General features: G+C 35.2%; 1 protein-coding gene across 3 annotated transcripts in view; it reads right to left on the bottom strand.

The window, feature by feature from the left end:
- LOC117400716 (lethal(3)malignant brain tumor-like protein 3) overlaps positions 1-27,008 on the bottom strand; it is a 103,996-nt gene that overhangs the window by 68,954 nt on the left and 8,034 nt on the right. The window contains exons 2-13 of one of the 3 annotated variants that reach the window (XM_059022020.1): positions 23,563-23,689; positions 20,306-20,408; positions 19,802-19,856; positions 19,571-19,656; positions 15,850-15,954; positions 15,491-15,626; positions 15,147-15,238; positions 12,289-12,440; positions 11,586-11,662; positions 5,978-6,063; positions 5,392-5,502; positions 948-1,062 (exon numbers count right to left, since the gene is read on the bottom strand). In XM_059022020.1, the coding sequence (XP_058878003.1) occupies positions 948-1,062; positions 5,392-5,502; positions 5,978-6,063; positions 11,586-11,662; positions 12,289-12,440; positions 15,147-15,238; positions 15,491-15,626; positions 15,850-15,954; positions 19,571-19,656; positions 19,802-19,856; positions 20,306-20,308 (1,018 nt within the window). In that variant the 5' untranslated portion in view covers positions 20,309-20,408; positions 23,563-23,689. Of the gene's footprint in view, positions 1-947; positions 1,063-5,391; positions 5,503-5,977; positions 6,064-11,585; positions 11,663-12,288; positions 12,441-15,146; positions 15,239-15,490; positions 15,627-15,849; positions 15,955-16,984; positions 18,168-19,570; positions 19,657-19,801; positions 19,857-20,305; positions 20,409-23,562; positions 23,690-27,008 lie in introns of those variants that run through there. The other 2 variants (XM_059022022.1, XM_059022023.1) reach the window with 2 other exon arrangements.

Genomic DNA, 27,008 nt, shown 5'->3' on the forward strand with positions numbered 1-27,008 from the left:
AGAGTAATTGAGTACTCAAGAACTTGATACAAAAAGCATTACTGGTGTACTTATGAAAAATACTGCCTTCATACAAGAGTTCCTTTAAAGATGGGTTTGGCACTTATTTCCAACTTGCAGCAGAAAGATTGACAAAAAAGAGGCCAGTTAAATGGGTCTTTATTACTCTGTCAATCTACAATACTGCTGTCTGGTAAACCAGTCTTCATGGCAGGAGTACAGTTAATCAACCAGGTTGTTCTTAAATGATGTTTAGTGTGTAATTTAATGTTATAACACTGTATTTATAAATAGGGGGAAATATGTTTAAATGTATTTAGCTATAATTCACAAAGATAAAACGAGATGTACAGTAATCCAAGCCATAAAAACAACACTTGAAAATATTATGAATTCAAATACTGAATGTATCACATATTCTTCACCTTACATTTATCAACAGTTTAACTTGCTAAAGTAGGAAGTGCAATTTATACAACAGAATGCATATATATTCAAAACAGAGCTTGTATTTAGACATAAATGCTGAGAAAAGTGTTGTTATTATCCAAGCTATTTCAACCAGTGCTAGTTAAATTAGTTTAAAATCAATGTCTAACTGTATTAACGACCCAGGACCTACTAATGAAATATCATCACCTATATTAAATTGTAGCAATAGGATGAGTACTGATTGCATCAATGGCAATTAATGAGTTAATTGTTTACCTTGTTCAGAAGCAGGTCCAGAACACATAACAAATAGTGTCCAGTAATAGAAGATGGTCTGTTGCTTTATCAGAATCAGCTACTGAACAAGTATAGGCTCATTACAAGACCATTTGATTTGTGTGAGATTAGTTTTCTTCAAAAGGGTATAACTGTAAAATCAATATAGGTTTTGTTCTTATTTTTCTTGAGCTTTTAATAGAGAAGGTCCACACAATGACTAAATAGTGTTTACTTACTGAGGGGTAATTCTAGAGGGTGTCCTGTCCTTCTGCACCATCCTACTGGGTGAATATCAGGTGTGTCTGAATCAATCCAGAAATCAAATTTGCGACTCCAGCCATCAAAATGGACCTGTTTGAGCAAGACAGACAGATAGTGCATGCATGATTAAAACCAAACACTGCATAAGCAACACACATTCATCTGTTGTGAAGGGTGAAGGATATAAATGATATCTTCAAAACGGACATCAACAGAAATGTGTGTTTATTACTGTGTGTACACATTTGGATACCAGTAATGCATAATTCAGTTCAGAAGCACAATAAAGAAAGTCACGGCCCGGCATTCAATATTTATATGATGTGTGTAGAAGGAGGGGACGGAGCAGGTCACATCATTTTAATTTAGAATTTAGAAGCTTTGTGAACACATTTACAGTGGAATAGTACTATGTCAAAGAGCTTTTAGAGATTTACTAGGCTGTACACTTCTGTTAAATAACAACATGATTTGTGCTTAAGATTGGTTTAATACAGCCCCCCATCCCCTTCAACACCTTACTAATACGATATTAACAAATACTTCCCCATTAAATGATCACACTATTTTTTAAATTAACTTGTTGATTGACATCGAGACTACGAAAGCAAAAAATATATACATATTAATATTTTCTTTATGTCATCAATTGGTGCAAGGTGACAAGGTGAATAACTATAAATGTTACTTCATACCATTTATTACATTTATTATCTTTAAGAATAATTTGTTAAATATAGGCTTTACATTTTGTTTACTCCCGTGGCTTTCCTTAATGGAAATCATGATTTCTGAAATATATTTTAAGTATTAATATTGGTCTTACACTGAGAAATTTTGTTCACAAAATGTTGTTGATGCAGAACAATTGTTACCCCGGTAACTGAACTGTGTGTCTCACAGTGCACTGCGGTAACAGTTACCATGCCTACAGCATTACTGGGGTCCATCCCTATGGAAAACGTACTGGTATTCAATATCACAGTGCAGACTGATTGTGCTAGTTTGTTACCTGTAGCTTTTTATTTAAAAAATACCAAGTGCATGAGCCATAACAGTACCTCTGTATGTTACAAATGATTATTGCCCTTTCTCAAAAAATGCCTGCAAATCTACTCAATAACAAAAATGTTGGGGCTGTCTAAAATGATCAGCATTTTCTGAAAGAATGTGATGGGGGGAGGGGAGGGGTGATTTGTGGGCAGTGTTGTTTTTTAAGTTTTTTTTTTTTCTTTTTATAGCTTGAAATATTCATATGCTACAACCACTAGATATGTTACTTTTGTCAGAGTTCATGATATTTTACTTTTGGTTGAGAAAAAGGATCCTGTTGGCACATGTTTCATTCACAGTGTACCCCGGAGCAGAAAGAATTTAAAAGGCAATGGAGAGTCAACAAGCTCCAGTTATTTTTTTCAGTGTTTATATTAGGAATGTAAGTCGTTTATGATCAGTTTGTTTTTTTTATATAACCTTTTAGCTGTTGTTGACAAATCTGAAATGAAAGTTTAAAACCAAAAAAAAAATAGATTGAATTTCTACAGCCAAGGGACATGTCGTCTTTTTTTTTTTTTTTCAATACAGTGCTCCTGCATCACACATTCCAATGTATTATACAATCAGACATAATTATATAATAATGTGGCAGGGCGGATGCCCCTGCATGTACCATAAATAGTTATGTTGTAGGACTTAAGTTTGGCAGGGATGGGGATATATATACAGGTCCTTAGCCAGCCATGAAAAATGACGAGACTCGATAAATACTGAACAATCTTTAATGGCAATGGGGTAGGCATTAAAAAAGCGCCTTCCATTTTAACAGCAATGTTACTTTGAACTACTGTACAACCATGCGTGTGTTCTACAAGGTTCAAGTATCACACTGACTCTGCAAATTAATTATGTTACTTATATTTTAACATTACATTCTTAAACTCCGTGAACATGTTAAAACTTCAATATAAAGCCATACAGATAAATAAAATAAGGAAATGCATTAATAAGTTATAAAGCAGTTGTGTGTCAGGACACTCTGTTGGTTACACAGACCTTCAGCGAGTTTTACCTGATGAAAATGTAGCAACAAATAAACAAACGAGAAGAGCGATTTCAGTTACGACGACGGTTAATCATTAAACAGTTTTAGATACACTGTGATGTATTTTTTTTTTTTTTTTTTAATCTGTGCTTTTGTGAATTTTCATTTACAACTGCACTGTGAAATTAAGCCGTATTGAGCAGCACATGCAATTTTGAATACTGTTTCAATTGTGGATAATGTGTTGTTGTTTTCTGAATCTTTTGATAAACTGCGTTACGTTTTACGCAATTCTGTGCATGGGTAACATTTTTGCTATTGGGTCGTAATGTGTTAGTAGGTTTTGTTTTTGTATGGGAAAGAGGTTGTCAACGTGAATTGATTGACCATTTCCACTGTATTTCCGATTTTTACTGGCTATACACCGATTTCATTTTTTATTTTTTTTGTATCGGGAGTGTTTTCTCAAAAATCTGAAGCCCTGAATATAATGTAAAAAAAAAAAAGAAAAGGTTTAGTTTAGTTTAGTTTAGTTTAGTTTATTCACTTTGTGCCCACAGGGCCAACACATGTACACCTCAATAGTGGAGTACAAATACAAAAAGAGACATTTACTAAGATAAAAAATAATAATATAAATGCTTTTAAAAAGACCAAATTCCCATTTAGCTGATTTCTTGATTCTATTGATTTTTTAGTATTACTATGCAGGCCAGCCGCTATAAGATGGTTACCTTTCTTAAAAATGTGCATGGATGAATCTCCCTGTTAAATCAACTAATGCCCATAAATTAAAAATGTTAATTGAGTGACAGTCCTAATTTCAATTTTTTTGTAGTTGTCTGCGATGTTAAAACGTTATTTGCTTATTTAGGGCTTCTTTGCTTAGAAAATGCTAACTAGGGCTGCCATCAGAATGTAATATAAAGAGTGTGTGTGTATTTTCTGTTATATGTAGATATGGTTTAAATGCTGACACCCGCTGAAACATTCATAAATTACCAAAAGCACATCCCTAATACATATAAGATTTCTGCACCACTGACAAAATTGATTAAAACATCAATCACATCAACCAGCATTCAGCATGAGCTTTTCATGGCACTACCAAGAGCTGGGTTTTAAAAAGCACATCTGCTGCAGATCAGAATACAAAAACACCAATAACCAATCCAAAGGCCTTTTCCACGAACAATTTCATGCATTGCACTGTACTCACAACCCTTCACTGAATACCACAATGGTCCTAATAATAACAAATGCCAACAGGAGCAGTAACCTAATAGAAACACATGATAGTAATGACATTTTCTTTGATACACATTTTAAAATGAAAATGAGAAAATAGCATATTATTTGATATTTTAAATCAAACAGACACCGCTCTCTGATTGTTTTCTATGGAGGACAGCTATTGTGTTATTTCTCAATAACAGAACGGCAAACAGAGCATGCCTGAGAGTGATACTGATTAATGACACCTTTTCTAAAACCACTGCTTACTGATGAAACGCATAACACTGAAGCTTTAATACCTCCTATGGATGTTGTTAAGCATATCTCAAAAAAGGTGGGAAGCTGCTTGTGTCTTCAGTGCAAAATATTCGAAAGAATAACTTGTGATTGTTTAAGTAAAAAATGACTGTGTTGTATTTCTGATGCCATGGATTTCACAGAGCAAATTGCTACATTAAACATATCTTTAAAAAAGCAAAGTAGTCATTTAGGCCTAACTGACTGCGTGACATTTAGGTGTCCTGAGCCACAGGTGAGGGCATCTAATGAAAGACAAGGTCAACTAACTCAGTAAATAGGGGTGGGGCTTGTTTGGTTGTGCCCCTGAAGCGACACCAAGTGATGTGACAGTTTTAAGGCATGCTTTCACTTTTGGGGCTTCTAGTACTATGTGTGAAAACTCTTTCTCTACCCTTACCAACTTCCGGACATCACACAGAAGGTGCATGCATCACAACCACAAAGCGCACCTCATACAATTAAATGATTTGTTTTCAGTTGTTTCTTTAGTTGTTCTACCAAATCGGTTCTGATAATTTCAGAAAGCTGAATGAACACTATCTACTAAGAAATACATCTCCCACAGGTATGCAAGTCAGCATTCCTCAAAAGTTAGTTTGCCTGTTATTATTTTAATTTTCTGTTGAGTGTTTTAAAAAATGTAGTGATGCCAGCAACTAAGTATGGAGTGGATGGTTTTTCAAATTTAAAAAGGACAGTTCCAAATTTCTAGGCTTTGCTGGTCATCTAACATATAATTATGACCGCTCTTCTATGAACCTAATTGTCTGAGACGAACCGTGAGGTTTATAACTGACATTAAAGTGTTTTGGCTGTAATAGTCATTAATAAAATACCCTTACCTTTATCCTGTAATCCTCAGCATCCACCACAGTGGCAACACGTAACAACATGGGGTTGCGTTTATCCACAACCTCAAGCTTCATATTAACCAGGAAACCATGAGCTGGTCTCTGCAACAAGAATCGTTTGCGTTATTATGCCTTCTTTTTTATATGGCTTGTCTATAGGGTTCCCACCTCTGACTTACAAAAAACCAGGACACCAGAGTCATTTCGTACAAAAATAAATCAATCAATAAATAAATCATATACTTTGACATTTAATGTCCCGGGAAGTCTTGGATATTTCCCAGGACAGCTGCCTCAAAAACGGGTGGCAACCCTACTTGTCTACTGCCTATTATTCACCACTATCCAGTTTTACAAAATGGCACACTAAATGTCTAACAGTGGCAATTGGTTCTACGTTATAATTAATATAGACATGAAAACAGCCTGTGCTTTTGTTGAAATAATTTCTAGAAGTTGGAGTGTCCATTAAAATGTAATGATATTCTTTGATGCAACAAAACCAGAATCTAGAAGGAACTGATGAATTAGCCTTTTGTAGAATTAGAAAATGTGTAGTCTAAGCAAGAATGCTTACCACTTTAAAAGCATGGCCTGCAACTGCTGAAGTGCCTGTTTCTTCTAAATATTCCTCCCAAGAGAAGCTTTCTGGATTGGGGTATCCTGAGGAATAATAAAAAAGATGTTGCCTCAAAAGAGCTTATTCAGCCAGCTGTACTGGTTCAGCATTTAGCATATGCATTTATTTGTACAGCATCTGCCACATAAAATAATATGAACACCCTATCTTAATACTTGAGAAACAGTACTGAAAATTAATTTACTAGGATAGTATCCTGAAGCATACCAAAAGACAACAGAAGAGCTTGTCTGAGTCGGAGTCTGAACCTGTATCAAGGGAAGTTGCATCTCCACTTTAAAAGCCTAAATACTGAGACTTGTTTTGTTTATTTTCTGTGTGTGTGTCTTGGCTACCATATCACACATTAGTTAACTCCTTATAACATATTCATACCAATATCTGGAGAGAGGTTTCCCAAGATACTACTTTAAAAAAAAGCTCCACCAATCAGGTACCAGCACCATGAAAAGAGAGAATCACATTATACAGCTGGATCAAATTTAAAACAAATGATCCAGGAACTAAAAAGTGACATGACCGCCAGCAAACAGATATTTATTATTAGAAGATACCCACTTGACCAAAAAAATGATTGAATACAGCTACCAAATAAATAAAAGTTACTACTATATACATTCTCTGATATTAGGCACAATTTCACCTATTTTTCCTGTGAGAATACTTATTTAGTTTTTGCAAAAAGTAAGATACAATGCATATGTTTGTGTATAAAATAGTGTGGGCTCCAAGATGTATCCAATGTCTCAAACTGTATCATCTGGAAACCCAGTGACTACAATATGGCAGCCATCTTAAGGCACAAGTCAAAGCGAAGTGTACCATTTGATTTTCCTGAAGAGCTTCTGCACATACAAAATAAAAAGTTGGCATCTGAAAGGGTTTATGAGATATAAGGTTGAAGCAGCTAAAGAAGTGGCAGGTTACAAAAACAAAGCTCCTCTCAGAGGGAGTGTAGTGCATTGCAAAACTCAATGTATATATATGTATGTATAATGGACCTAAAACAAAAAATCTGATTGGATAACACCTGGTCTACACTCCTTAGTTAATTGCCATGTTTTAGAAGGACTTCCACACTAGGAAAAACTACACAATTGAACAGAATACCACATGGGTGTGTTGGTATTTTTTTACTGTTTTTCTACCAAAATGGATAACTAATTAAGCTGCCATTGTTGGTAGTGTCTCGTGAGCTGTTCAGTGTGTTGATACGTAAATAAATCCTGTTCGCCTGTGGGACGTATCAACTTCAATCTCCGTGTCGATGTCCTGCCTGTCACTCAGAAGGGAATGCGCGCATCCACATGGCAGACAGCTACCCTGTCACAAGCATTAATATCCTGTATCTTTCTAAACAAGGGATGTAGGGGATCTCCCTAATAAAAGCTGAATCTCAAAACGATAATGGTGTGAATATAGTAATTGTTACAGCTGTGTGTAATGGCATTTAACACAGGATTAATTCATCCGCCTTTTTACATATCCGCCCTTACTCTGGTCCCACCGCAGTTGGATATGCGTTATGTACAAGTACGAGAGCAAAGTGGCACAGAAATGAACTAAAAAACAAAACACCTATGCTAGCACTTGAAAATTGGATAAACTGTACTGTACACTCACATTCTAGATATCAAGCTCAACAGAATTATCATCACTAACTGAAGCTGCTTTTTTTTTTTTTTTTTTTAAACCGTAATTTTAAAAATGCCTACCGGTTTCATCCAGAACAATATTTTAGTAATAAAAGCTTACACACTGAACTGCACTTCAAATCTGTATTATATTAACCTTTGGCTGCTCTGTTACAGTTGGGTGTTAATTGCATGCGCATCGCATAATCTGTATCTGAGTGATAAATTATTAATAATCATGATTATGGCATGTGATTTTATTTTTTTTATACTGGTTACAGATCTTCCAGGACTCTAAGGTAAGGTGAATTCCAAAGACTACAGATAATGTAATAATAGTTGAAATTCAGGCACAAGAAAGATGCTGTACTGTATAGCTAAATCACTTCAGGCTCCTGGGATTGCACACCAAGTATACATCCATAGCTGAGACTACTGAGGGTCAGTATATGGTATGAGTTAGCAGGGGGTGGAAGGCAAAAAGCTGCAGGGGTCTGCAACACCATCTGCAATCTGAGAATTTGCCTTAAACCCCCACTGTGCTGTGGGCTACACCAGTGATCCACTTTGCTTCCAACTATATTAACATTCAATCCACATAACATGTTATAAACTCACAAATAAAGCAGGAATGAGCTGTAATCTAACATTCAGTATTCTTTTGCTACGCAGTGTACAAAAATAATAATACAAAAAATGAAAAGGATTTTTTGGATGTACATAAAAGGTTTAAATAATGAAAACACATTTTAAAATGTTATGTGTATGTGTGTATATATATATATATATATATATATATATATATATATATATATATATATATATATATATATATATTGTGAGACAGCAGGGAGGGGGTTAAAACCTCTCTGCAGTAAAAACATGGAATGCTCATTTGTGGTGTTTAATTGTTTTTCTGTTAATTGTTTTATTGTTAATTATCACCTGCACCTGGCTATGATTGTAAATTAGAGCCAGGTGCAGGGTTTATAAGGAGAGCAGTCAGTCTGCTCTGGGCTGCTGAGTAGAAGGAGGCAGAAAGAGGTACTCTGCTTCCCAGTAGTCGTAAGGTAAAGTGTGGTGTATTAAACCTGTGTTTTGTTTTCTGTTTGGTGGGGAAACAGCTTAGCTGTCCCACTCGTAGTCAGGGTGTTCCTGTTTGTTTAGTTAGTGCTCGTAAAGAGCTAGGTGTTTGTTCTGTATTTTGTTTATTTTGGTGTTTATTATAAATAGCGCACCAGCGCTTTAAAATCCATTCCAGTATGTTGGGTCGGTGTTTTAAAGGGGCAACGAACTGCAGAGAGAGCAAGTTGTTTACTATATATATATATATATATAATATATATATATATATATATATATATATATATATAAATAAAGATAGCAGGGAGAGGGTCAAAATCCTCCCTGCAGAAAACACGTGTGTATGCACATTTGTGTTAATTGTTTTATTGTTAATTATCCCCTGCACTTGGTAGGAATTGTAAATTAGAATCAGATGCAGGGTATTTAAAGAGTGCAGTCAGTCTGCACGGGGCTGCTGTGCGAAGAGCCCGCTTGCGAGTGTGTGCAGGCGTACAAGAAAAAGAAAGTAAGAGAGTGAAACCTGTTAGTGTTGTGTTGTTAAAACTGTGTTTATTTTGTTTTGGTTTATGTTACAGGTATACAGCTTAGCTGTCCTGTTTATTGTTAGGTTCCTGTCCTGTGTTTTAGTTATTGCTCAAAAAAAGAGCTAGGTGTTTATTTCGTTTTGGTTTTTTGTGTTTATTAAAAAATAGCGCAATGGCGCTTGAAAATCCATTTCTGGTGTCCTGGGTCTATTCTTAAAGGGGCAACGAACGACCGTGAGTGCTGGCCGGTTTACAATATATTAAGTTATTTTAGTATACTGTGTGTGTGTATATATATATATATACGCGCGCACACACACACAGAGTACAGTATACTAAAATAACTTAATTAGTTATCCTGTTACGCAGTGTTGCTTTTTCTGTTTTGCTTAATCAAACAAAGTCTAATAAAACTGAACTGGACTCTTATTAACTGGCTTATTTAACACAGTAATGTATTATTATTATTTGTTAGATGCCTTTATCCAAGGCGACTTACAGAGACTAGGGTGTGTGAACTATGCATCAGCTGCAGAGTCACTTACAATTACGTCTCACCCGAAAGACGGAGCACAAGGAGGTTAAGTGACTTGCTCAGGGTCACATAATGAGTCAGTGGCTGAGGTGGGATTTGAACCGGGAACCTCCTGGTTACAAGCCTGTTTCTTTAACCACTGGACCACACAGCCTCCTATACAGTTTCCTGATTTTTTTTTTGCAATTCATTAAAACAGACTTTAAATAACAATGTGGCACCAAGAAGAGGCACAATGGTGAAAAGAACTGAATAAAGTGAAATAAATAATAAAGCTGCTTGGTCCTCCAATAATAATTAGAAATTGGATCAGAGATTTCCTTTAACCTGATTGGTCGATAAGAGGGCTGAAATCTCTGGTAAAGGACCTTGAATGTTATCTTTCAAACTGTGTTTAATCACTGTTCCAAATCAATCCGACCGAAAATACGTAAATACAGTATTCGTGTATTTTACCTTTTTTCTGCTTGTTGAAAGAAAGTCTCCGTTCCTGTACACGAATGAATGTTGCCTGTCAATGTAAACTATTCTGCATCCTTGCTGTCCTATCTATCTATTTACAATTTAGTATAGCAAAATAAAGTAAAAAAATAAATAAATAAATCAAGATTAGTGTTTGCTGTCAGTGGCAATACACTAACCACAATAACAACTAGTCTCCGGTTTGAATAACGAGTTGAAATCAAACAACTGGATGCAGACTTATTACTTTCAGCAACTGTATTTAAGCATATCACAGTAACAACACAAGCATGTAACATCTCTTCTAAAGCCAGGAGAAGGAGGCTTTGGCTTTATGAACACACTCTGTGAACAAGTTACTGAACAAACAGCACGATCAGGATTAACATTACTTCAGATAACTAGATATTTTGAATTACTCAAACTTTTTTATTTTATTTATTTCGCTAATAAAATATTAGGAGCTAACGGTAACTTGTGCTTTTATTCTTTACATGTTTTACAAACAGTTCACAAATCATATTTGCTTTTCTGTTGGTACCTGAACTGAAGAACATCCCCATGTAAGTAGAAGCTTTTTTATTATTTGCCAATTGGAAATACCCGCCACAAAGCGCTCACTGCACTGACATTTAACGACATGAGGCGGGCCTTACCAGACGATAAAGCCCATTCTTAGGGATCTATTGCTTAAATACAATACACTTACTTCCTTAGAGGTTGCAAATAAAATTTATTGAGATGGCAGAAACAAAACCAGTAAATAAATCATGCAGCTTAACTCAATACACATTGTATCTGCTGGTGGTATGAAAGCACACATGGCATTTTTTAACTGTACACATTTTAAACTGTTCTATTTTTCTCCAAAGGTAAGGGTGGGTTCATGGAAACCAAAAGATACAAAATATTCAAAAATCAGCAAGCACCACTTTTGTATTGCCATACTTCAACAGAGGCCTTAGAAAATCATGATGACTTGTTAAATTAAACAGCTGCAGCTTTGCTCAATACTACAGATGTCCATAAACATATTTAAATGGATCATATTTTAAAATACTGTTTAATTTGTTATTCAGTACAATGGAGTTTTTGAATAGCACTTTATTTTAATCTTCAAGGTACCACACAGTGCCACCAGTTGGCTAAGTGGCACAAATGCAACATGAAATCTATATGCACATGATTCTGATATTGTATGTGCATTTGCTTCAATGCAAAAATAGTTTTACTATTAAACAGCTTTAGAATAAAATGTTTGTGACTAGCACGTGTTTAGAATATCACGGCTCAGTTTAACTTACCCTGGGGTGCCGTAAGGGGTCGTCCATTGTCCTGACACCATCCTACTGGATGGATATGCGGACTACTGGCATTGCACCTGCAAAACAGGAACACAAACAAAATTTAGTCAGGGAGAAATCTTTCATGGACATATTTAAACTTTCAGTGGAAAGACTTTATCCCCCACACCTCCCACCGAGAGTTGGTCTGAAAGGAATAAAAATAGCAGGAGACAATCCAACACAGTCATGTAATTGATCCTATGATCCCACAGTGCCTGGCACTACAGTGAATTGTTTATTGCTAGCTATGCTTTTGTTGTGTGTCATTTGCTATTGTGTGTTTATTCACATGAACACTATCATGGGAAAAACTATTTGGAATTCAAAACTATTCCCTCCTACCACTACCCTGCCAAACCGCTGAGTCTATTTTTAATTCCCTGCAGGGAATTTTCAAACATGTCTCTAATTTGATCCTGTTTAGGATCAGGGAACAGATGCTGCAGGGTCACATGTCACATCCACTGATCAATATAATTTGCATCTCTAATTCAGGGTGATGCCAAATCCATTCCGGTAGAGAGGTCCTAATAAAGTGGCCAGGCAGAGTACATACAGCGTTGAGAGAGTTTGCTTTGTCACACCCAGCCTCTGCCAGTTACATAGCCATATATGTGGATGTTTCAAGGGAAGAAGGAAAAAGAGGAGGACCATTTCTCACCAGTAATCATATGTATCATCCCAGTTATCGAAGTGCACCAGGAAGCGATTACCCACAATATCTGCAATGGATGCAACACAGACCAGGGAAGGGTTCTTTCTGTCAACCGCTTCTAGTTTCATCCCAACTTGAAATCCTGATGGAGTCACAGTCTAGAAAACAAATGTAAAGTTAGAAACACTATTGCACTCAATGCTATGCTCTTTTTTATTGAAAACATACTGTATAGTGCTCTGTTTTGAAGCATATGAAAAGGCAAATGCAACTTTTTATATAATTACAAATATACCTTTCCTCTCAGAAAATATGCCTTTGTCTAAATATCAATTTTCACAACGGTCTCATGCAACAGCAAAGCTTGCAATGTGGCAAATAACTACTATCAAAATGTTTAATTTGTTTTAAAAAAAAATCCGCTATCAAACTGTTTATTGTATTGTCATAAAAAAAATATCAACCACCAGTACCCTGCATCTCGTCTATTGGGAAACATCAAAAACATTTTATTTTGACCACATTTATGGTTCCTCTATTATATCTTGTTGAGGATATGCCTCTCCAGGAGATAAAAACCTGTATGGTAAATCTTTGTGAATACCCTTATAAAAGTTTACCACGGTAAATTTGCACAGTAATTTTTCAGTTTTACTTTGCTTTTACCTTTATAATATTATGCATTTACAAAAGTTTAACACAGTTTACCATGTTTTCTTAATATAAATGTATCATACCTCTCTGGCTCATTCCACACCAAATGGACTAAAGTTTTGGATCTTTCCTACCTCACCGTCTCAGATTCTTTTGAAATTGCATCTGGAAATGCCTGAAAGTGTTTTAGGAAGAATTCCAACATATTAGCTCTCAAGTACAGTCCTATAATGGAGTGCCCGTAAGGGATGAAAATGAGCACTGAAAGGGGGGCATGTTTCAGAGGTTCTATCTTTCAAAGCATTGAAGATATCTTTTTAATATTTGCTACACACACGTAACTGATTTTCTAGTTGAATAATGTGTGAACATATTACCTACAGTATTGATTAACATGGGTGTTAATGGAATAGAGGTAAATGTAGAAAAAAGTGCAAGGACAGAAATAAAATGCTATATTATACTTATGAGAACTCCTGAACTACTGTAGTTTCTACAGTTTATCTAACAAGAAAAAAGACTATATACGCAATGTCAGTGTCACAGGGTTAATAGTTTAATGAACCCCCAAAGTAAACATCAAGCCAGAAATTGCATCCCTTTAGCATCCCAGAACACACACCTGTGCTTTTAATCATTAAATGTTTCTAAATCTGAAAAAACAAATGAGAATTGTAAATTGTATCCTTCTACCTCAATATGGCACGCTTTATCCTTAAAAATGGCACATTTCTGTACACTCAGTAATGGTATTTTGTTCAACGTAATCAATTTAGCATGGTTTACATGCATCTAGACAGCAAATAATTGATGAAACAGCAAACTGTGGTTTCTATGTAAATATTATCAGCTAAACTGCTTACAGTATTGTATACAGTTTGCAAAATTGTGTATTTGTATCCATCTCTTGAGGGGACTGGTCCCTGTGGCAAGGCAAACAGGTCTTTCTAGGACAGTTTGAGTCAGCAATAAAATAATCATGTGCCAGCAATAAGAGTAATCAGGCTCCTGTTAAATCTGCTCTTAGCTGCTCAGACTGATTAAAGTTTATCCAACCAGAAATCAATCTTACTTCAGTCTATAGGTCTTTAATATATTTACCTGTTGAGCGAGATCCAGGCAATCATAAAGGGAACCCAGTTAACCAGTTCAAAGCATGTTTAGCGTGGGCTTGATCCTCACATTGCTGGCACATGATTATTTTATTAAATTAAAATTTTTAAAAAAAGAAAAACTACTATGGTCCTCAAACTATCCTAGAAAGACCTTTTGGTATTGCCATAGGGCCCAGTCTCCTCAAGACAAAGACACACATACAATTTTGCTAAACTATACACAATAGTGGAGATAGTTTAACTGATAATAATTTACATAGAAACTGCAGTTTTATTTTACCATTTGTTATATCAATTATTTGCTGCCTAGATGCATGCAAACATACAAAATACTATTATTGAGTGTAACAAAAAGTGTGCAATTTTTAAGGATAAAATGTGCCATATTACAGTAGAAGAATACATTTTACAATTGTCAATTGTTTTTTCAGACTTAAAAACAGATTTATGACATATTAAAAGCACAAGTGTATGTCTGAAATCCCTTATAGGTTCTGGGGTGCTGAATGGATGCCATTTCTGTCATGATGTCTACTTTGGGGGCTCGTAACACAGTGACCATTAATCCTGTGACACTGACATTTACCTCTACTGCATCTATGGGCACCAATAGGTAATATGATGGCGTTATTAAACTATAAAATCAGTTCTGTGTGTGCAGCGAGTTGTAAGAAGATATCTTGAATACTATGAAAGATCTGACATCAAAAGAATCTGATGCAAGGTGGGAACCATTGGTCTATTTGACGTGGAATGACCCCTCTGGGTTTCACAATGCTAACCTATGCTTTAACTGTACTTTACTACTGTTTGCTATACTCTTACTATGGTACACTTTTATAAGAGTAAGACCCATATTATCAAACTATTCACAAATATTGAACTAGCAGTTCACTTAAAGACTGTTGAACCTGTTGTGGTATTCATTCTTGCTCAACTGTTTCTATAAAATTTCACTCCCCATCCACAGATACTCATTACAAACACTAGAAATATTTAAATACAGAGCTGAATTACATTTTTAGGGGGCATTATTTGATACTACACTTAGGTGTTCTAGGCTAAGAAATTGTACATTCTGAACAAAAAACGTACTGTATTTTGGTTTTTAAACAGATTCTTTGGTGCAGCTTGAACACTACAAGCTGTTAGGTAACTTTCCCAATCAAATCCATCTTCCGTAAAAGCTGAAATAAAAACACAACAATTTCATAAATTATTTATCTGTACTGTATATTCATGCAAAAATACATGTCAGGAGTCGTCATTATTTTAAAGCATTACCGAAAAAATAAAACATTGTAATGTATGTTTCTGTCAATTTTAGCACAACATATCTGTAATCACAATTATTTTTATGTTATTTGGTAAGTCTCATCCAGCCCCAACATTTAGGCAGCTTTAATGCAACAAATAAATAATGCAATCTAACTGTTTACCTTTCGGTGGTTGAAGTTTGTGCCCTGTCATTGTACACCATCCCACAGGATGAATATCAGGTGAATCAGCATTAGCCCAAAAATCGTAGCACTCTGAAAAGCCATCAAAGTGAAGCCTAATGCGATACCCCAAAACCTGTAAAAATAAACAAGACCATGCTAAATATTTTCTGGGAACCAGTCATTACTTGTCTCCTACAGAGTAACCATTGTATTTGTATTTATTTTGTTAAATATTGATACAAATAATAATTAACAAAAAAAATGTAACAGCTTGAAAGCTTACACTGGACAAATTAAAACAGTGGTTCAACATCATGCATGCAAGCCAAAAGATTAACAATTGTTTGTGAACTTACCTCTGCAACAGACAGCACACAAAGCATAGATGGGTGAAGTGGATCAATGCCTTCTAATCGCATGCCTACTTTAAAGCCATTTTTATTTGCTGGAAATGTCTGGTGCTGTTAATGGGGAATAAACAAACTGTTATGAAGAGCTTACAACTGCACATTACTGCTGCAAAAAAGATTTATAAGCTTTTGGTTTCTAAATTCCTGTCCACTGCATGCACATAATTTGGTCCTGCACTACAGGGTCTCTGCCTAGTTGCTATAGAAACTGCATCTTTATTTGTAAAAAAAACAAAAAACAAAAAAACAAAAAACAAAAAAACATCTGTCATGTAAAATCTTGTAAGCCAAAAACTCAGCTTTCGTCAAATACAGTAAGCGAGTAAACGATAAACTAAAGATTTTTTCTGTGCAAAACATGTGATGATAAAACATGTTTGCAGTTTACCTGTCTCCTGTGTTAACAGAATTTAACAAACAGTTTATGCTCTAGATGCAATTTTCACTATATTTGTGTGAAAGGACAACACATCAGTATTATTAGTACAAAATGTGTAATAATATGATGCCATTTATTTGGACCTCAGAGTTCTTAAATAAGTATATTGCAATTGTTTTTGAGAGATGGAAATCCCTAATTACATTCTATTACAACTGGAGGAAATTGTACAGTGAGTCAATCCACTAAACTGAAATACGGTACAAAGCTGTATTCTATGGTTCTCTTAGTCAATGTTGATTGTAGATGTCAGAAAAAAGAAAATCACTGTTTTTTTGTTTGTTTATTTTTTTTCCCCAGATGGTCATGTGAAATAAGCATATTAATTTGAGCACAATTTAAAATTTTAACCACAGCTCTGTGCACTGAACGATTTGCCCTTTTTAAGCATCTCACGGTTTTAAATTTCAGTTTTATATATGTATATATGTTAAGGGTGAAACCTGGTGGTCTGGCGAGTCTAATTTTGCCCAGGTCAATCTAGTTTCACCAAGGGCTTCTGGGCGAGTCTAGTTTCGTCCAAAGCTTCAACATTGACGCTGGGCCAATCTAGTTTTGCCTATGCCAATTATCTGTGCGAGTCTGGTTTTGCATTTCTATACTTTCCCCTGCCAGTTTCCAAGTGCGTGTCGGGGTACCTGCCTTGCCTCCACATCTGACAACAATGTAGCGACTGTGTGCTGGGTTTCCAGTGGCAGTGCAGAAAAGGCAGGACACCATTGCTGGTTTTAATAGCTCTCTCTCCCAAAAAGTTAAAAGTCAAAAAGTCTCGCTCCATCATATGTGCAGGCAAACTCGCCACACACACAAGAGAGAGAGAGAGAGAGAGAGAGAGAGAGAGAGAGAGAGAGAGAGAGAGAGAGAGATCACGATCACTGTCAGCTCAATCAGGTTGAGACAAAGATACACTTTTTACTGCAGTGCACAAAATATAAGAATATAAGGGAAGCCTTCTTCCCAAAAATACAAAATCTCTGCATAGATTTCTCAGACTTGCCAGACCCAAAAAAACTCCCCATCCTCCTCGGAGAGCAGACAAGCTGTCTAGAAGTGGCAGCCCAGTACACAAGCGCCTGCCACAAACTGAGGGACAGGGAGTGACACTGAGGATCTTCACACAAGGAGGAAAAGAAAAATAAATAAACAAATAAATAAATGTTATAGAATACATATAAAAATGTATATCATTATTCTCATTATTATTGTTGTTGTGATGTGTTTGAAGTACTGTGTTGTTTTTGTTTTATTTACATATGTTTTAAATGTTCATTGTAAAGATGGAATTTACCCATCATTGCTTTGGCAATACTTGTAAAAAATCAGTCATGCCAATAAAGCAATTCAAATTGAATTCAGAGAGAGAAAGAGAGAGAGAAAGAAAGAGAGAGAGAGAGAGAGTGAAATAGTAAAGTGCAGGCAAACTCGCAACACACACACAACAGAGAGAGAAATAATATGTTAATTGTTGGTGTTCAAATCTTCTTTTGTTTCATCTTCATTAAAAGATAGTTAAGATTGTAACAGGGTCAGTAATGCCCTTGTTATATTTCACGTCTTTATTTGTCACTTGTAGGCCTACGTTTTATTTTTATAACTGTACACTTTGATTTGATTAGTGCACGTTTTTTTTATATATTGTCGACTAGCACTTTGTAATTGACCAGCACACAGTCAGTGAAAACTGTTGAAAAGAAACGGGTTTCACCTAGTCATCTTTTTCAAGTTCTGGGCCAATCTAGATTCACCCGATTGGACGTGGACGAGTGCTGAAAAAAAGTGGTAATTTGGGAATTCGCCCAGAAGCCCTTGGCGAAACTAGATTGGCCCGGGCAAAACTAGACCACCGGGTTTCGCCCTTAACATACATAAATATATACATACATACATACATACATATATATATATATATATATATATATATATATATATATATATATATATATATATATATACACACACACACACACATATATATATATATATATATACACACACATACACATATATGTATATATATATATATATATATATATATATATATATATATATATATATATATATATATATATATATATAAAGCCTGAAAGGTACTGTAACAGAACCAATAGAAAATAAAAAAGATGCCATTATTAAAACAGTTTCTGAACAAGTACAGGCTTGCATGTTATTTTAATACTATTGAAAGTATGATGGCCAGCCTTATTAATGTTTTGAAAATGAAAATGTGGGATATACGTTAGATATACTATATTCATCTTATCTTGTTCTTTAATTAAAATGTCAAAAAGTCTCATTGGGGCTGGTAAAATTAATTATAAAATGTACAACATATACATTTTCAATCGCAAAGAAAATGTCTTAAATGCATGCCTGCTTTTATATGTTACAGCTATTTGCATGTTCAGACTGTTGCTCTCCAGGACCCTGACATGTTGGGTAGCTGGGCTAGATTGCATGGAAAAAGACATTGCAGTGTCACAGAAACTCCAAAAGGCTAAATTGAAACGTCAATAGAAAGATTTTTCTTTTGTTCCTAAAACCTGTGTGGACACTTGAACTATGATCATAACACCTTGTTTCGTCTAACCGAGCCCCCTTCTTATGAAATCAGCCACTGTGAATCCTTTTTGTTCCAGTAAAATACTTAAAAGCAGCGAGAGCTCCATCATAAAGACAATTAAATAGGCAAGATAGGATGCCATGGGTTTGTTTAGACTAGACCATTTCAGAGCATGTTGTATGCATTGCAAACAGCAAGGGTTCAATAAAATGCCACAACAAGCTTGTTTTGATTGTCAGCAGAGATTTGGCAGTGCCAGTCATTTTTTCAAAAAATAACGGGGCCTTTTGCAAGGCTTTCAGTTATTTCAAGATTGTTTTAATATCTGATGAATTAAATACACTTTCATATTCATGGGACTTTGTTGTTGTCTTCTTTAACAGTCCATGGCAGTTTAATAAATACTACATTTTATGTGATTCCTCTTAATACCCTTTAAATGAGTTAAAGCTCTGAGAATTTAACCCAGTGGTACTTCCCATATAAGGATAGAAATAAACAGCAAATTTGGCCCTATCTTACACTAAAACATTTTCCTCGGTAAAGACTTGGCTATGTTCCCAGTTTCATCAGATTGGAGAATGATTGGGACAGACACATTCTTTTGGCACCTTATGTCTCATCATATATGGATTCTGTTAGTCTTGTTGTCGTGGACAGGGGCCTACCTCTGTAAACAGTTTGACAGGTGCTGCTATTGCCTTCTGTTCCTCCAGATACCGGTCCCAGCACCAAGTTTTCTTTTTTCCATTGACTACGAGGACATTGGTTGGTAGGAAACAAAAAAAAAAAGTTATAAAACCATAAATTACAAAACCACTTAAAATCTCTGCAAAATATCATTTTTAGATTTTAAATGACAAAAACCAAGCAACTTAAAAATAGTTTTAAATCATTACCATGAGGACTGGACATTTTATTCTTCAGCTTTGTTTCTTCTTCCTTCTGGTGCTCCTGCAAAGCAATGTGTTTGTTATTTAAGATTGCATAACCCTGAGCCACACCATGTAATTAAATGTCTGGTCCTGTTGTAGCGAACCACATCTCTTTAGCCAGCCTTTGGTACCCAGACGAATAGTGTTACACATTTTTAAAAGCTCAGTACTTCTGTTTGTTGGCAAATACATGTCAGAAACTTTACAGTATCACATATGACTGGTTGCTGGACTTACAGCTGCCTGTATTAGTTTCACTACAGAGTAATTTGGCCTTTGGCCACCATTTAAAATGTGGAATAAGACAATTCAATGTCAGATGCATCTATCAGATCAAATGCAAAGTAACCATGCAATGTGATGTGTTGTATATATTATTTTCAATTGGATCCACATTGTTTTATTATATTACTGTTTGCAAATGTAATGCAATTAAAATGTTTGTAAGTTTAACAGTACAGTACGTACCATAAAAACATATTTTTCTGGTTGGCCTATTGAACTGTTTTCTTTTCTTCTTTTTCACAGGTGACAATTCTAAATCTTCACTCGCCGTCTTATCAGTATTTTTCTTACAAAACAATACAATAATATATTTGTCATCACTTCAAAGCCACGTTATTTTTTTCTAAACAGGTGCTTTAGTGCTCATGCATCACAACATTTTTGGTGAAGTTTTAATGGAATGCCTATGAGAAAACCTACAGCGTGTGCAGCCAGAATGAAAGTCCTTTTATCACTGTCATTATACATTAAATTCCACCAACATCCACAAAGCACCTTATGGCACATCACAATTATTTTCTCACTCTCCATACTTAGAACATAAGAAAGTTTACAAATGAGAGGAGGCCATTCAGCCCATCTTGCTCGTTTGATTGTTAGTAGCTTATTGATCCCAGAATCTCATCAAGCAGCTTCTTGAAGGATCCCAGGGTGTCAGCTTCAACAACAATACTGGGGAGTTGGTTCCATACCCTCACAATTCTCTGTGTAAAAAAGTGCCTCCTATTTTCTGTTCGGAATGCCCCTTTATCTAATCTCCATTTGTGACCCCTGGTCCTTGTTTCTTTTTTCAGGTCAAAAAAGTCCCCTGGGTCGACATTGTCTATACCTTTTAGGATTTTGAATGCTTGAATCAGATCACAGCGTAGTCTTCTTTGTTCAAGACTGAATAGATTCAATTCTTTTAGCCTGTCTGCATATGACATGCCTTTTAAACCCGGGATAATTCTGGTTGCTCTTCTTTGCACTCTTTCTAGAGCAGCAATATCCTTTTTGTAGCGAGGTGACCATATTCTAGATGAGGTCTTACTTAATGCATTGTAAAGTCTTAACATTACTTCCCTTGATTTAAGCAGCAGGTTGAAGCGAGGTGGCTGTGCTGGATCGTTTTAGGACTGATTTAACTTGCAGACAGGAATACTTTTTGTCTGCGCTGACTTTCCAGTTTGGTTTCTGAAAGCTGTTTATTTTACGTATTATTCAGCAGCCTCTGTAGTAGCCTTTTGTTTAATGTGTGATTCTGAAGCTAAATAGCGATCGATCATATTTTCTCCAAAGATACATTAAGATATGGAAAACAATTACCTCAGTCTGCATGTACAGTTTCTTTGGAAATATCTTAAAACGATCATCAGCTGAAATATACTTTGCTTTTTTTTGTCGTCCATTTCTACTATTTTACCTCCAATGTGAAAACTAGATTTTAGCAACCTAAATCAAAACAATGCAGCACCAACTGTCCAACCCCCTACTGCTCAGTACAGGTCACAGTAAAGACGCACTGATAGGCTGATTAAAACAGAACGTTAACCGCTTTGGATAATTTTTTTTTTGTAAATGTTATTTGTAGACGTTTTTGGTTTGTTTGTTTTTTGCTTAAGTGCAATGCACAAGGGACGGCGAAGGAATCAAAAAAGGCTATCTACCTAAGGAAGATACATAGTTTGCGTCACTTGCGGTGTACAGTCGTTCATTTAAACAAGGTTTTGTATTTTTTTCCTCTCCGTACTTGTTTGTATGCAATGGGCCCTAAGAGGTAAATTTCGCGGTGACCCCGGAGAAAGCCGCAACTCCTCTCACAGCAAAAATGTAAATACATTAGGAAAGATAACCACATAATAGGCCTAATACTTATTTAGTTATAAAACAAATGCTCTGTTATAAAGTGCCAGTGCAGCTTTTCTTCAATTCCGATACTGTATCAGAAGGGAGAGACAGAAACGGAAGTTAGACTGAGAAGTTGTTTAGAGTTTGAACAACACCGGTACTGTATTTACTGTAGAAATACTGCATGAATCACTAGTATAGGGAATTGGGGGACATGCTGTAGGAGAGTTATATCCGAGGCCCATTATAATCGAGAGCTATAGCGAGGGAGCACTATAATAATAATAATAATAATAATAATAATAATAATAATAATAATAATAATAATAATAATAAATAAACTTCTGTATACAACATACATTTTTCTTACCTGATGGGCAAACAAGTTAACAGTTTTCTTTGGGCTGCTGGCTATTTCAAATTACATGGATTTCCAGTACTGCCTATCCGTGGTAACTGGTGTCATCTGCTTATGGTATTGTACCTATTACTAAAGCTTCAACAGAACATTTACATTTTCATATTTTCTCCACACATATTGCTTAACTTTCTTCCTGAACTTACATCGTTACTATGTAGAACTGCAATTATTTTACAGTAATCTATCACAGATATTCTCAACCAAGAATATAATTACCTACAAAGCAACGTATTATACTAAATGCAGATTGTCATAAAACTCATTGACAAAGTTTTCACTGATTATTTAAAATAATAATGTTTCAAAAATTGCCTGCATGACACTGTTCTACAGCAGACTGCAGTTAAAGAATACAACAAAAGCCTGAACAGTTCAATCAACTAGCTTTGAATAGCTTTGATAATTTGGTCAGCTAATTTTATGTGATCTCCAAATGTCCATGTTTGTATGTGTCAGTTTGTATTCAGCTGTATTTATATAATTAAATACTTATTATTATTTATTTCTTAGCAGACGCCCTTATCCAGGGCGACTTACAATTGTTACAAGATATCACATTATTTTTAAATACAATTACATTATTTTTTACACATTATTTTTACATACAATTACCCATTTATACAGCTGGGTTTTTTACTGGAGCAATCTAGGTAAAGTACCTTGCTCAAGGGTACAGCAGCAGTGTCCCCAACCAGGGATTGAACCCACAACCCTCCGGTCAAGAGTCCAGAGCCCTAACCACTACTCCACACTGCTGCCCTTAAAACCCCAAAAAGCAAAATGGGGCAAAATTTTTTTTTTTAATGCAAGATTGATTTATTTATTTTCTATTCATCAAGATAAAATCAGTATGACGACCTGATGAAACAGCTCAGTGGAAATCAGTACTTGTATTGCCATGTTACAGATGTCTGCATTTTATTGATTTTGATGTGCAAATCTACAGTGCCAATTATAATGGAAACATAATGGCAGGTGCATTGAGCAATGAGATATGTGTACTCTATTAGCAACCACAATACATAGTTATTACCTATCTTCAGTAGAATGCAGTAACGTTATTAAAATAAATACATGCTCATTAAACTGTGTATTTCCCTTTAAAAGGGTTGCCACCTAGTTAATGGATTTTTTCCAACCCTTTATTTTATTAGTGGAGTTCATTCAACAGAAGTGCAATTAAATGTCTTACCTTTGGTTTCTATGGATCCACAGTAACCTATGTGTTACAGAAAGGCCTCATAAGCCTGATTTCTACTGCATTCTCATTTTTCACTTACAGTGTAAGCAGTCCGTCTCTATGGCCCCGAAGTCATTCACTAGAAAAGGAAAAGAAAAACATATATAAAATGCATTGTGCAAAATCTGTGGATGGATTTAAAATAAATTAATGTGGAAACTATCAATACCTTTTGTTAAGTTTTAAGTGAGGTGATTTCAAACAAAATATTATATTCCTTATATTTCTGCTGCTGTAAAGATTTTACACCCTACTCCGGAAATAATGCTAGCTAAGTGTTTAATGTAATAGTACATCATCTTCCTTTTACTTGATTTGTGGGCTTACTATATTTGTTAACACTATAAAGGTGTACATCTCTACAGTAGCCCTCAATTGCACCCTCATATTGTTTTAATTTACCTTCAGTTTCCTAATTTCAGTGCGTCTGTTTGCTTGATCAACATTGACATAGTTCAACAGGATTTTTATTTTTTAATGTTTGCATTCAATCCGAATGGTGTTTTGTTGACACTTTTCCGAATTGGATGGTCGCTCCATCTAAGGGAAATGTTACAGTAAACGTGTGTGACGCCTAACAAATCAAAGTTGTAGCAGAGATTGAAGGGTGGTAAATAATTTCAACAGAAATGATAAGGTATTTTTTAAAAGGAAATCATCTTTAATTTGTTATAAGCACATTCCAATTGTCACATTTAGTTCTTTATAACTCACCCGACTCGTGGCGTTATGCCACAATGCAACACACACCCGGAGGTGCTACAGAGCCAGGGATGTCGCACAATTTCTACAGAACCACTCAATAAGGACTTTCTTAGCATAGGTTGTTGAATAATTATATTGGGTTACAGAATATTGAGGATCTGTTTGACTGTCTTTAGTTGCATGTATCTAGATCTGCAGGCTATTACAGTCTGCCAGTACACTCCCAACTGTGCTGTAAGGGGTCTTATGAAGGTGGCACTCTATCTTAAAAGATTTTATTAGACACATTTAACTGAAAAAAAAAAACATACAGCACACATATACTTATTTGTCATGCTGTCTAGATAGAATATCTTTTCTAGAGGTTAAGTTAACAGATTTAGGACAAATCTTACATTTATGATGTGAAGTCATGTAACAGCAATCACAGGGTACAGTTAGCAATCTGTGAAGTATTAAATGCAATAGATATGATTGAGTTTGAAGTGCTTAGTGACAGCCTTGTACATCTTCAGAATTACCATTTTAACAACTTGTGTCGCATTTGTTTTTCTCACTTTCACAGTTTAATTTCCAGCAAAAACAGACAATATAAAAAATAAAAGACAATTTACTGACAAAAAAAGTTATGAATAAAACATTCATCCCTGTTATACATTCACTGGCACTGATGGTTTAAAAGATGAATGTTTTTTTTTTTTTGTTCTGTTCTCAAGCCCCCCTGTGTCGCCATGTTCTAACAAAGGTCTAGTTCAAAATCTATTTTTAAATACTTTCCTTCAAATGTATTTAGCCTTTACAAAAAGCTTTTGTTTTGTTTTGTGAGGTAGCCATATAAGAAAAGCAACCACTACCCATGCCCTAAATATTACAGTTGGGCTATCATTATCATGTACCCGGAACACATCCTCATATAATAGTTGGATATACAACAAAGCCCTCCCAGGTTCAAGGACTCCAATTGGCAAATATGACAAATTCAATAAAGTTTGGATGCTTTTAAAAGTAAGCAAGAAACAGACCGGGGGTCTTTTATAATCAGGGTGGGCCCTAGTTGGCGATGATTAAGTGCGGGGTTCAGAACATCAAATGAATGCTACAGTAGGCACTGTATCTTAAAGTTAATATATAGGTGCATCATGTAATCACATGCACCCGCATATACTAACAAAATAATATTAATGACATTAAAATGTAAATTAATACTTGTTTCAGTTTGTTTGTTAGATTATCATTTAATAAAATCCACTACTTATTGTACTCAATATCACTTTTTATTTTACAAATTAACCCCTGGCCATTATCAAATCCTTGTTTTCATTTTACATTATAAATTATTTAAGAACATAAATGACCAAGACATTTTATTAGCTTTAGCAGCAGCAGAGTCCTTTATCAAATCTGAGTATTCTAAATCCTTTGCAACTTCACTCTTATTTGACAGTATGGCCAATTTTGGCAATCTTTTCTGAGTCATCGTTGAGCGCAAATATGTCGTGATCAATTTCAGCCTGGAAAAGCTGCGCTCACCAGAAGCAGCCGTCACTGGAATGATCTGTAGGCTCATCTGTTTTCATGCATGTACTGCAGCATTTTCATAGGACTCATACTTGCAAGGTACCAACACAATGAGCTGCAGATACAGCGTCAGGGGTGCAAATCATTTAGAACATTGGTGCTAAACTGTTTTGAAAGTTTACTGGTGCTAAATTATCTCCCCCTCCCCCCTAATTAGTTTTAAGTGTTTTGTGTTACAGTAAATATTTTTAACAAAATGTACCCCATATCTAATCATACTCATATTTGTAATATTTTGTAAAAAGGAAATTCTGCCAGATCTTTCTTATCCATGGCAACTCATAGCAGCCTGTAATATTATTAAAATTTTTACTTCTAAAGGCAGTAAGGATTTTAGACCCACAACATGTTTACATTTATGATGTGAAGTCATGATTGGCTAAAATACTCCTCCTGTTAGATTGTATTCCAGGGTTTGTTACCCACTGTAAATCTGAAATGGAGGCATATCAACTATATGTATAAGAAAACATCAGTGGAATTTCTTTGATCAAAGTTTAGCAAGAAAGGCTAAAATACACAATGCACAAGTACTGAAAATTTATTTTTTTGGTCTTTCATACAAACATAAGTAACACTTATGGCCTTCTTATGAACAACCTTGTTTTACATAATATTAAAAGAACAAAACAAAACCACCAAAAACTAAACAAAGAAAAAATAAAACACAGCGTACATATGTTACACAATCTATCAAATGCCCAGATTCCAATAAATGGTCATAACATCTATACGGTTCAAGGATTGGGCCAGAAAAGGGAAATCTAACTAAAAAACAATATCTTCTCTTCTGTTGATAAAATATTTATTTGTGCCCGGTGAGATCCAGATATCAAGAAAATGTAACTCATTTTTTTACGAAATGATTTGCGTAAAAGTGTACTGGTAAATTAAAACCTATAAATAATGTATTTATACTTATGAGTTCTCCTGAAATATTGACAACATTTCCTTTTAAAATCCTGTTATACGCATTCACAGGGATGAAAGGGTTAAATGTCAGTTGCCATCTACAGTGTTCTGTTTATTAATCTGCTAATATGTACTTTGTAGTAATGGGGTGATGAAATGGTTAAAACAACGTAATGATATGACTGTTTAATGATTGCTCATTA

The sequence above is a fragment of the Acipenser ruthenus genome, chromosome 4 (assembly GCF_902713425.1).
Source record: "Acipenser ruthenus chromosome 4, fAciRut3.2 maternal haplotype, whole genome shotgun sequence".
Classification (NCBI taxonomy): domain Eukaryota; kingdom Metazoa; phylum Chordata; class Actinopteri; order Acipenseriformes; family Acipenseridae; genus Acipenser; species Acipenser ruthenus.